Source organism: Hemicordylus capensis, chromosome 8 (assembly GCF_027244095.1).
Source record: "Hemicordylus capensis ecotype Gifberg chromosome 8, rHemCap1.1.pri, whole genome shotgun sequence".
Taxonomy (NCBI): Eukaryota; Metazoa; Chordata; class Lepidosauria; order Squamata; family Cordylidae; genus Hemicordylus; species Hemicordylus capensis.
Window position 1 is genome coordinate 5,499,287 of NC_069664.1, and position 12,586 is coordinate 5,511,872.

The 12,586-nt window shown below is 45.2% G+C and overlaps 1 protein-coding gene across 1 annotated transcript in view; it reads right to left on the reverse strand.

The window, feature by feature from the left end:
- Positions 1 to 12,586, reverse strand: part of LOC128333712 (zinc metalloproteinase-disintegrin-like NaMP) — a 56,783-nt gene that overhangs the window by 15,361 nt on the left and 28,836 nt on the right. Inside the window, exons 9-16 of the mRNA XM_053269566.1 lie at positions 12,208 to 12,338; positions 7,233 to 7,410; positions 5,608 to 5,697; positions 4,110 to 4,305; positions 3,461 to 3,563; positions 2,801 to 2,957; positions 1,938 to 2,018; positions 1,204 to 1,282 (exon numbers count right to left, since the gene is read on the reverse strand). Of these exons, the coding sequence (XP_053125541.1) occupies positions 1,204 to 1,282; positions 1,938 to 2,018; positions 2,801 to 2,957; positions 3,461 to 3,563; positions 4,110 to 4,305; positions 5,608 to 5,697; positions 7,233 to 7,410; positions 12,208 to 12,338 (1,015 nt within the window). The remainder of the gene's footprint in view (positions 1 to 1,203; positions 1,283 to 1,937; positions 2,019 to 2,800; positions 2,958 to 3,460; positions 3,564 to 4,109; positions 4,306 to 5,607; positions 5,698 to 7,232; positions 7,411 to 12,207; positions 12,339 to 12,586) is intronic.

Consider the following 12,586-nt stretch of genomic DNA (forward strand, 5'->3'; position numbering starts at 1 on the left):
GCTGTCTGTGATTTCTACTGCGCAGTGAGAAGTCAAGACTTCCCCAGCCATGGTGCTCTGACTCTCAGCCATGATCTGAACAAACCGCAAAAGCTCCTTTCTCCAACCAAAGGCCTTCAGCTGAAGAGATCCACCGCTCTCAAGTCTCTCTGATCCTGGTAATATGCTGCCCTTACAAGCCCTGAATCCCGTCCTCCCTTCCCCTTCTTCTGCTCCCTTCCCCTCGTCCCTCTACTAATTCCTGATCCCCCCCCAAACCATGCCAGTCCTCAGCCTTCCTTACCCCCCCCCCCTTTCTGTCTATATCTGAATTATATTAGGCTTTAGGAAGATTTAATACACACACATATGTTAGTCAGGAACACTGGGTGAATATTGGTGCTGGCTAGGGTTGAAATAAATACTGTTGGTAATGTTGATAGGATGTTCTGCTTAAATACTGTTAGTAATACTGATAGGATGTTCTGCTTCCTGCTCAGCTTGATTGATGTTGTTATTCTTTTATACTCAATAAAGCCCATTGAATCCTTTTAGGATTGATTGGATCTCCTTTCTTCCTTGCATCCAGATCCTACATGGTCACTATATAAAAGAACTTGGTCACTTGGTGACACTATGGGACAGGCCTAATTTTATATGCTAGCTAATGAGCATATTTAGTATATAAACCAGGCCTGGACCGTAACATCAACAATGAGGGAGATTCGGTTGAATCTAGATATAATGTGGGTTACCAACATTGTGTGAATCCATGCCATCGCCAAGGTGAGTTTATGGCCCAAGACTTTTATGCCTTGACATGGGTTCACACAAACATGCTAATGTTGGTAACCCACATTAAATCTAGATTCAAATGATTATGTGAAGCAGGCCAGTGTCTGAAACATGCAAAATATTTCAGTAACAAAATGTGTGGACATCGCTTCTGACTCTGTAACCAGTGTATTTTGCACATTTCAGACACTAGCTAAAATATTTCAGGGATTAGGGATGTGCCCAAATCAAATTTTGTGTGTTTATCCGTGTACAGTTTTTATGTTTGTAGTTTATATATTTTGAATCAGATTTGTTGTCATACTTTCAGCTTAATACTTTCAACTGTCATTTTAATTATGTTTTTTTTTTTTTTTTTGCAAACCACCTTGGGATTGTTTTTAATGAAAGGCGGTATATACATTTAACAGTAAATAAATGGTAACTCACATCTATAGGCTGTGGGATCATCACAGTTTGGTGGTGCCCATCCTTCTTCACACTGGCATTGCAGTTCATGGTCACACACCTGCAAAAGCACCAATATAGCATTACTATACTTTTGAGTGAACAATGCATTCCAAACATTGCGATCCTATCAAGGCACTAAGGTTGCAACACGGGTCAGCATAGCAAAAATATCTTTTCCAGAAGCAACAGAAAGAGGAGGTGGTGTGGGGAAAGCACAATAGTAATAGGAGCAGAAGAGCCAGAAGCCCCATCAGAGAAGTGTAGTGGTCCATTGAGATAAAGATTTGGAGAAGACTTCTCAATTACTTTTCAGGGAAAGGTTTTTAAAGCATCACTATTTCTAATAAATACATGCAGGTAGCCACCTAGTGGCACAGTGGGAAACTGACTTGATTAGCAAGCCAGAGGTTGCTGGTTCGAATCCCCGCTGGTATATTTCCCAGACTGTGGGAAACACCTATATCAGGCAGCAGCAATATAGGAAAGATGCTGAAAGGCATCATCTCATACTGTGTGGGAGGCGGCAATGGTCAACCCCTGCTGTATTCTACCAAAAGACAACCACAGGGTTCTGTGGTCGCCAGGAGTCGACACCAGCTCAATGGCACACTGTACCTTTACTTCTAATGATGAATGAAGCCCACCCAAAATCAAACAATGGACATTAATATCCCCTTGACTGTCATGAATAATAATAAATCCGTAAATCTCACCGCATGTCCTTTGCATTGAGCAGAACAGTTAGTTGACCTGTAGGCTCTCTCAATCTCCACACATTGCCCTCCGCTGCAGACCTGGAAGCCATCAAGAGAATATTGTGATCTTTAACATGATTGTGCTTTGATGTTCTCCCCTCGGCAGTACTTTTTGGCAGGTATAATAAAACACCTCAAGCCAATAGGATCTGTCCTTGCGGTGAAGGAATGCTTGAGATGATACAACTTGTTTTTTTGTACTGCTCCTTCTATAAAGACTCACGTGCCAGCTTGACTACACCCTTACTATTGAATAGGCCAGGTAGGGATGGGTTTTACTACACACGTTTTCTCCTCTCTGTGTAGATAATATTGCCGGAAAGGTAGCCAACTTTTGCTCCACAGCCATGAAAATCAGACAACAAAGGACTGCCAACAAGATGTAATTTGATCTTGCTACCATTATTAGACTTAATTTGAATTGCTGTACCTATTGCATTGCATTGTATTATGTTGTTGGGTGAGGGGTGTTTGGCTTTGACTTTTGTGTTTCTGATCACTGATTGTAAATAAAGCTCTTCTTCTAACATGACTGTGCATCATTCTCTTTGACAGGATGCTAAATGAACTGCCAAGTAAGCTAGTTGGTGATGGTGTCATGGCCAGATACTCTGCAGTATCCCTGACTGCAGAGCCTCCTGTCCATTTCATCTGAATGCAGAAAGAAGAGCAGGGTGGGGAGCAGAACCACAGGTCCATTGGACCTGTGGTTCCGTGTTATGTCTGAACTTGGCCATTGTGTTTTGAGAGCAATCATCCCAATGACTGCATGCACTCCAGTTATTGCATATAGAGTGAGACAGAGATGTTCCTTCACTAACCATATTTTCTCCACATTTTGTTCCATTGTAAATCATTCCACCATCCTCCTGGCCATCGTTTGAAAAACTGCCTCTACATGTATCAAAAGTCACTAGGTTTCCAGTCGAAGGCATTCGGGATCCACCAGCACAATATAACTTGCCACACTTTAGATCTCTGGAAAGGAAAGAACTCGATCATCTCTAATCTAAACAAACAGAAGGTTGGTTCTCACAGTCCTAATCAGGGTAGAAGGAGGAGCTGGACAGAGTAGGAGAGCCAGGTGCACACCTGACTAGTGGGCATGTAAGCCCAAATAACAAGATATGAGGCAGGGAGAGTGATCATGTTGGAGGCAGGAGCTTGGTAGGGCGGGCGTGGTCAACCCACATGCTCTCCCCAGCATTTTATTGAGGGTGGATGAAAAGTCATCCTACCCAACTCTCAGCTCCTACCCGATCCCTCTCCTCTGCCTTGTTTGTGTTTACACACCTTGTTGTTTGTATTTATATGACTGTCAATTGGGATCAGGTCTGGCTCTCCTATCCTGTGTAGGATAGCGAGAACAAGCTTAGGAACTCATAAGACCGTTATGGGTTTCACTTTCAATCACTGGGAACCATCTCACACACATCATATTAACTATCATCCAGAATCCAGCAAGAACTTCTGTGGCTTACTTTTGTCCACATGGGATGAAGGTCCCATTACTCTTCTTGCAGTGTCCATAGTAAACCCCATTCTTGTTTATATCAAAACAAGAATCTTTAGCCACTTTGGCATCTGTGAAAAAAGGAAGATAGAAACATGCATACGTAAAATGAAAATAGTATGCCAAGAGCAGCCATTTAAGGTATCCTGTAGCCGCTTGAAAACTACTTGCAAACTCTTTCAAGAGCTGCCACACATGGGATTAGTGGAGGGTACACCTTAGAGAGAGAGAGAGATAAAGAAAGATGGCATGAATTGAGCACAGAGCACCAGGTTACCAGGGGCCCTGAAACAGCACCCTGCTCTGGGCCCTCCATCTCTTCCAGCTTATTGGTCATTGTGAGTCCTCCCACTTTCCTCCTCAGCAAATGAAGGGGTTCTTTGGCAGCAGCTCCTCCCCCTCCCACCCTCAGAAGGTAGGAGAGCACGGAACTGCTAGTGAACTCCACCTTCATTTCCTGATGGGCACAAAGTATGGGAAGAAGAGATGCCATCTGGACCCTTGGTGGCAGCAGGACCCCCTTGCTCTGTTAAGGCAGCATCAGACGTCTGCATGACTCAAGCACATGAAGCAGTCCCTTCCAGCTCTACAGGTGTGTAACTTTAGAATCCCACTACCTGGTCCAAAGAGAGACGTGCATTGGGCCTCCAAGGAAGGACACTTGCCCATGTAGCAGTAACCCTGGTTGTTATTGCATGGGTATCCGTTCACGCGGAAGCGATCGGCTGGACACTGGTGCGAGAGGCCTGTGCAGAGTTCTGGCAGGTCACAGCCGTGCTTAGGAGGTCGGCATACTGCTCCTGCTCTCCTAAGCTGTTGGGCAGAGTGAAAAGGCTTCAATTCTCTCATTGTTTATCACATTCAGTTGCAGAAAGGTGGTGATGGTTCCAATCCACTGAAAAGACTCCTCTTGCTCTGACATGTAGACTACCAGCTAAGAAAAGGCCCTTCCCCACTGACCCATCAGTCTCCAGTAACTGGGTAATCCCAACCTTACCAATCTTGAATAAACCAAGACTGGTTGTGTGGTCCGAATTTTCTTTATTCTAACATGTTTCCTTGCAATAAACTGTGATCTGTAACCAAGATTCAAAGAGGTCATTCACATGACTGGGCTGGCAGTGGAGGGAGGCCTTGTGATACTCATATTCTTTCCAGACAACCAATTTCTTCTCTGGGGAGCTCAAAGCATGTTCCCAGATGATCAGTGCTGTGTCCCAGGCTGTGTCCCAGAGCCCACAATGCACCATGCGACACGTGTGATGCACTGGGGGATTTGCCCAGGAGATGGCCGCTGTAGGCGCACTTGTCTCTATGTGTGGCAGGACTGAAAGCAGTCCATGCTCATACATGAGCAGCAAGCCCGGGCTAAGAGAGTGCTCGCTCCTTTAGCCTTGGCTAACAGCCAGGCTAAAAAGCCAGGCTAGGCAACACTGACCCACCAAGATCGAGCCCAATCCCACGGTTCTCACCTGCAGCCTAACCCAGTCTGGGCGTCCTTAGCCTGGGTTAGGCTGCGCATGAGAATGGCCTCAAAGTAAATTACAGATCATTGTTTATTTTTATTATTTATTGTTTTACATTGAATTCTAGATGTATTTTAAAGGTCTGTTTTTAAACTTTTGCAGGCATCGCGAAGGAGAGCATATGCTCTTTAGGTTCAGGGACATCACATGGGGCGAGGCTTGAATCACAGTTTTGGGTGAGATCTAAACCAGCCCTCATAAATAGGGGCCAAATATGAAGAGTGATTTACAAGGGACGGGGACCAAAAAACATGATCTGTTCCTAATAAATAGGGGTGCTTGGAACACATATGACATATGGGTGTTGGAAATACAGGAATGTTCCTCTTTGCATCTGTAAAGTGTTTGAGGGTATGGAGCAGGTCTGCTCAACTCAGTGCCCCCCCCCCCAGCTGTTTATGAACTACAACTCCCATATTCCCCAGTCACAATGGACAATAGCCAGGGATTATGGGAATTGTAGGCCAACATCTGCAGGAGGGCCAAAGTTGAGCAGCCCTTATATGGAGGCTCTTAATCCCTTTCAGCCTGAATGTCCGGGTTAACAGTAAGGTGATGACAGATCCCACCACAGGATGCAAAGCCTCACCTGGCAGTTCTCACAGCACTGCCCAAACCCGCATTTAGCACCTGGCTTCAGCTTGCACGTTGCAGCTTGACAGCATTTGTCCGTACATTCCTGAAAAGCAAGAACAGCTCTGTATTATCAGTGCAGCATTACAGGCCTTTCTGCCTGTTCTCTTCCACTTAGTAATGGACATGCAGAGAAAGGACGCACTGGTACAGCAAGAGAACAGCCTGATTGAACTTTCCAACTAACAGCAGCAGGGACACATAAGTTTCCAACATACTCCCCTTCTCCAGCAAGTCCTTTGGGCCACCCTAAAATATGCCCCTGAGGATCGTGTGGCCCTCAGGAACATATTTTTGGGTGTCACACAGGATTTCCTGGGGGCAAGTATGGATGGCAAAAGTTCTCCTTCCCCAGTTCATTGGTGCATATATTTGTTTGTTTGTTTGTTTGTTTTTATGTGCCACCTGATAATATGAGTATCTCTACACATAGGCTGGATGAGGGAGAATAAACTGAAGCTGAATCCAGATAAGACAGGGGGACTTATTGTGTGGGTTCAGAACTCTAGAGACAATTTTGATTTGCCTGTTCTAGATGGGGTCACACTTCCCCAAAAGGAACAGATTCGCAGTCTGGGAGTACTTTTGGATTCACACCTCTCCCTAGTTTCTCAGGTTGAGGCGGTGGCCAGGGATGCTTTCTATCAGCTCTGGCTGATATGCCAGCTGTGCCCATTTCTTGAGATCAACAACCTCAAAACAGTGGTACATCTGTTGGTAACCTCCAGACTTGACTTTTGTAATGCGCTCTATATGGGGCTGCCTTTGTACATAGTCTAGAAACTTCAGTTGGTTCAGAATGCGGCAGCCAGGTTGGTCTCTGGGTTATCTCGGGGAGACCATGTTACTCCTTTACTGATGGAGTTACACTGGCTGCCAATAGCTTTCCAGACAAAATATAAAGTGCTAGTTATAACTTACAAAGCACTAAATGGCTTAGGCCCTGGGTATTTTAGAGAGCATCTTCTTCATTACAAGCCTTACCGCCCATTGAGATCATCTCCAGTTACCACCAACTCGTTTGGTGGCTACACAGAGATGGGCCTTCTCGGTCACTGCCCCAAGATTGTGGAATGCGCTCCCTGTTCTATAAGAACTTGCACTAAAAATAGTTTTAAAATTTTTAAGTCTGCTGACTGATGTATCAGAAGCTCAGCTTTGGCCAATCAATCTAACATTCACTAAACACTGCAGCCATATGAAACCGTTATCTCTCGGAATTAAGATTTCGAGACATGGATGTTATAATGTTGTAATCAAGTTTGCAAATGTGAATTAGGATGCAGCAATGCAAATGCACATTTGCATTAATCTAAGATTATACATGTTTATGCCATTCAATAATCAAAATAGCGTATTTACCCATATAGGAGATGACCCCTTAAAAAACAGGTCACACCTGTATTTACCCAAAAGGAACAACACTCAGAATTTAAGAGAACCCCCAATTTCTAACATCAAAGAACTTGGAGGCAAAACTAGTCTTGGATTCAGGGAAATACAGTATAACTTAAAAAGCTAGAAGAACAGTAAGACTGCACCTCTTGGTAGTGCCTTTTAATAGCATGGTTAATGAGATACCTCAGGAGGGCCACAGTCACACTCTTCTCCCTCCTCCACAAAGTCATTCCCGCAGACTGGGGTTGCAACAATGTCTTTCGTCAGTGGCATGTTAGTTATGCATGCCGGAGTGCGGTCCAGAATGTATTTCTGAAAATCCTGGAGGCTGCAGGAGCTGAATTCCCGGGGAGGGTTATAGCTGTGAAAGCAAACCAATATGCAGTCAATTACACCAGCCATGCAAAGAAGCCAAGATGCACGAAATGGAACTTGCAAGGAAATGAATGTGTCAGGACTGAATCAATCTAATTCATGCCATCCGAATTGTGTTAAGGAAAGCTAGCTTGAAGCCCTGCAGGATTTGTTCCCCTTGTTTTGGCTAAACCTTTCTGGAGTCTCTCTTTCTGTCTCTCTCTCACACCCTTCGCATCCCATTCCCAACCAGGTCCCCAATACCATACCATACATGAGATTAAAGAGACCCTGGATGCTGCTATTTTTATTTTTCCCATGAGAATAGTATGTTGGGTGCAGGGATGTCATTAAGGAGTGGCACATGGAACATGGGGCCCCAGTGAATTGCCCAGGGCCCCAAATCCCATCGGATCTCATCTTCCTCCTCCACAGCACCTTCCAGAAAGGAAGTGCAGCAGTGGAAACACTGGAATAGAGCATGGGAGAGAGTTCCTGGCCTCACCTACTTCTCTTCTGCTTCCACCTTCAGAGGCGCTGTACTATACTGTAATTAAAAAATCTATGTAATGATTCTTGGGGGTTATGATTGAATTTAATTATCAGAAGTGGGGCTGTGAGCCTGAGCCCAGGATCTTCTAAGCACCTAGGAACTCCCTGGTTGAATGAGGGGCAGAATCCAGAGTGACAGCACATCCTGCTGACCAACTCCCATGAAAGCTGCACACATTACATGTAAAGCAAAATCCAAAATGGCAACACGTTGGTTTCTCTAGTTTCAGCCCAAAGATTCAGAGCCTATCAATAGGAATCCATGGGCAGCCTGTGAGTTAACAGTTGATGTCTACAAGGCTCATCAATGTGATAGCACATTGATAGCATTTAGTACTAAAATGGGGTAGGTTTTTTTTTAAAAAAGGAAAGGGAAGCATCAATTCTACACTCATCAGACTAGGGCTGCATTCACATAATAAAGGACCAGAGTTGGAGGGAACCACGGTTTTCCTTACCGTTATGTCCAAACCCAGCCAACTCTGGTCTCATCCGTAGTGCAATCCAAGGTCACACTGATGAGGCTCCAGTTTGAACCCTCGAATTGCAGTGAGGTTTAGCAGCTTCAAGCCTCCTCCCGGCACTGGAAGCTGCATTCTGACAAACTGGAGTTGAGGGAGGAAGCTCCTCCCTCACTCCCTGATTGGCTGTGTGGGCTATCCTTCAAGCACAAAGAAAGCCCACACAGCCAGCTCCCCTGACTGACTGACTGCAGAGAGGATGGTCTCTTGAACGTCTGACTGTGAACAGAAGTGCAGGGGGAGGGGGCATGGAACCATGGGCCCAATGGGTCCAATTCCATGCAAATTCAGCCTAGGGGTCTTAAACCATGGCCCTGAAGCTATTGTTGGACAACAATTCCCATCGTCCCCAGTCACAATGTCCAGTAGCCAGAGATGATGGGAGCTATAGGCCAACATCTGCAGGAAGGAAAGCCACATTTTGAGATCCTTGATATAAGAACATAAGAACAGCCCTGCTGGATCAAGCCAAAGCCTATCTAGTCTGGCATCCTGTTTCACACAGTGGCCCACCAGATATAGACTATAGAATCAGGGTAATGCTGATGGTTATCTAAGGACTATTTTAAAGCAACTACAAAGATAATTTTGCACTGAGAAAAAGTTTCAAGCTTTTGCTCTTAAACCACTTCATTGGGCAAAGCATGATTCCAGGCAATCAAAGCAGAATGAAGTAAGTTGAAGAAGGGTCCAAGGAATACTTAAAATAGATACAGGGAGAAAATTGGTAACTACAAAAGCTCAACCAAGTGAATGAATTTCATAATGAAAAATAAAATGACAGTAATGAAGTGAACAATGTCCACCAAGCCAGATAGTGAGACTTAAGCAAGAACTGAAAAGAACCCACAGAATGTCAACAATTTGCAGAAGTGGGTTTCTCAAAAGATCAGAAAAGTTGCACCAGAAACCTCGGCCCTTGCTTGTTGACATTCTCAAGCAAAACCTGCTACTTGAAATACCAAAGAAACAATTTCAGGACACTAAACGGTGCATGACACACAACTGCAATTTAATTGTGTCAGGAAAGGTAACATAGCATTCGCAAAAACCAGGCTTTCTGGCCTCATCAGCATTGCATAAAACGTGACGCAAGGAATGCTAGGGTCTTTGCAGAAGAGTACACACATTTATCAACAGGTTCTGTGTTCCAAGAAGACAAAGTCTGGCGCAAAGAGCCTTACTCAATGAGTCTGTGCACACAAGCAGCCCAACCCAGGCTAGGGGGTTGTGTGCAGTGCTGGGATCAAGGCCAATCCTGGTGCGTCCTCCACCGCAAACCTGACTTTTAACCCCGGCCCTTAACTGGGCTTACAAGGTACGAGTGCACCCTCAACCCCAGGGCCAGGGTCATGTGTGTGCTCGGGCTGCATGTAACCCGAGCGCACACAGAGTCAAGCACCTAGAGTGCCCAACTCACAGCGGATTCCCCCAATGCACTGTATTCACTGTGCAGTGCATTATGGGATACCTGGAGCCGGGACTCATTTTCCCAGTCTCCAGCGACCTACACTACTGGAAAGATCATGGATCGTGTAGGCCAGGGCTGCTCACTGTGCAGTGCATTATGGGATACCTGGAGGCTAGGACTCGTTTTCCCAGCCTCCAGTGGCCTACGCTACCGGAAGGAGCATGGATCGTGTAGGCCAGGGCTGCTCTTGCAGATGCTGGCCTACAACTCCCATAATCCCTGGTTATTGTGGCTGGGGATTGGTGTAGGCTCATGACGGTGTACCGAAGAGGAGAATATAGACCATCTGGGGTAAGGTAGGTCCAACCCTCCTTTCTCCCCTGCCCACCTTTCCCAACACTGCCATGGTCATGTGAACAACCTTAATATCTGTGAAGGGTTTTTGTGAGGTCTGACTCAGTATATGGCAGCTTCCTATGTTCCTATGCCCCTTCACCCTTCATTAATACTGATCTTCTGTTTCTAATCACAGCTTCCTACGCTGCAATGCACTTTTTTTGTTAAAGGGAAATGTTCAGCTATCTCCTTCATAATATAGCCCAGAAACTTAAGGAATTAGAACTCAAATTAAGAGAAGTCCAGCACCCTCCACAGACATGTTGTAAAAGGGAAGACATACTCATGTACACTGTCCAAAGAAGATCCGGAAATCCCACCTCCCAGTGCCTCACCCACTTCCCCTCACATGCTGCTCACGGTTACAGAGTCTCTCCAAAGAGGTGGATGCCGTGAACATAATGAAATACACTTTTATAATTGGCAGCCTGGGGCGCTCCAGGGTGCCAATCACGGAAGCACCTGCCATGACACTTATTGCATTGATTTCTTCAGTTGAATGTCATAACCATGAGCAGAGCAGAAAGGGGAGTGAGTGGTGCACCAAGGATGGGACTTCTAGACCCACTCAGGACAGCATACATTTGAAGAGGCTGTTTTATGACAGCCATTCGCTACCGAATTCAATTTAAAGTCCTGGTTCTTACCTTCAAAGCCTTGTGGGGCTTGGCACTTGTAAAATATCTATTTTAGTTTGCAATTTTTAATATAATTTTTGATTGTAATTTTAAATGTTACTTTATTTACATGTCATTGTACACCTCCCAGAGTCTTTGGAGTGGGCAGTATATTAAATGCTTCTAATAATAATAATGAAAAATAAATATCATGCATCTTCTGCAAAGCCACTGTGGTCGCAGCGAAAAACCAGCTGGAAGACCATTTCCCTAAGTGAGGCTATTCTCTTGTCTGTACGGACAGGTGGTTGGGTGGGGAAACAGATTACTCCTACCTTCCCCCCAGACCATCCTTAAGAGTCTCATGGGCATATTGTCACATGCCCACATAATCTGTGCTGCTTCATGCAGCATGGATTAGCGGAGGCCAGAAGTTGTTTCCCCAGCCCCCAGGAGTCCCACTCGTCGTGTGTCCCGCACAACGAGCATGGTGCCTTAGGGGATTCCCCTGGGAGTAAGGCTCTAGGTGCCCAAGCATTTCCACAACCCCATTAGGACTTTCAGGTTACAGTCCAAAACAGCTTTTCCCCTTTACCAACATTGACTTGCTTATTATTTTTTATGTCACTCTGCCTCCAAGCGGTTCAGGGGCATACAGGTTTCTCCTTCTTTTAATTCTCACAACAGTCCTGTGAGGTAGGTTAGGCTATGAGGCCATGGCTACCCAGGTCTCCCTCATCCCCATCATGAATGAAAATCCCAACCTGCACCTCTTCAGTCCTCATCCTCATGCCAGCCACTCCTCTGCCTCCACCCCATCCCTCTCCTCCCAGGTGCCATCAATCACTTCCCCACCTGCTAAAATAAATTGCACTTTAATTTTACCCCCAAGCAGAGTGGAGAAGAGGACATGTGACAGGAAGGAGCCCAGTAGGAGGCACAGTGTCAACAACCTCTCCCACTGCATCACCGCAATTAAAGGTAACAGTAAATACAATTAACAGTGAGATTGCAATCTTAGCAAATGTAAGAATAGTTTCTGTTTCGCTTATGTCAAGTTACCTGGCAGTATATTAACATATTTTATATCTAACTTGGCCATTAAATTGGTTTTCTAGAAATACCATAACAGGGACTAGTTTCTGCAAGCATCAAGTTAAGCATGTAATTGGGCCTCAGGATAAGCAGAACACTCTGCTGCAGCTTACAGAGGAGCTGCATAGTTAATTCCAAATTTCTTAAAATCAGTAACCCTGAAAAGCAATCACAGGATTTGGCAACTCTTTCAGCATGTACAGTAGCCTCACCTGAGATGTGCTGCCATGATGCAAGATTTGACACTGCATGTACACCCCTCAGTATCATGATTCATGCCAAAGTTATGACCCATTTCATGGGCCATAGTAGCACCAATTGCAATTGCGTTGGTGTTGTGATCCTGCAGAAAGGAAACCAGTGGATTGGTTGTCAATTTAGCTAGGAAACAGAAAGTGATGGTCCCATTAAACAGCTGACATTTCTCAGAAAACATTCATAGAGTCATAAGAACATAGGAACCTGCCTTATATTGAGTCAGACCATTTGTCCATCTAGCTCAGTATTGTCTACACAGACTGGCAGTGGCATCTCCAAGGCTGCAGGCAGGAATCTCTCTCAGCCCTATCTTGGAGATGCCAGGGAGGAAAC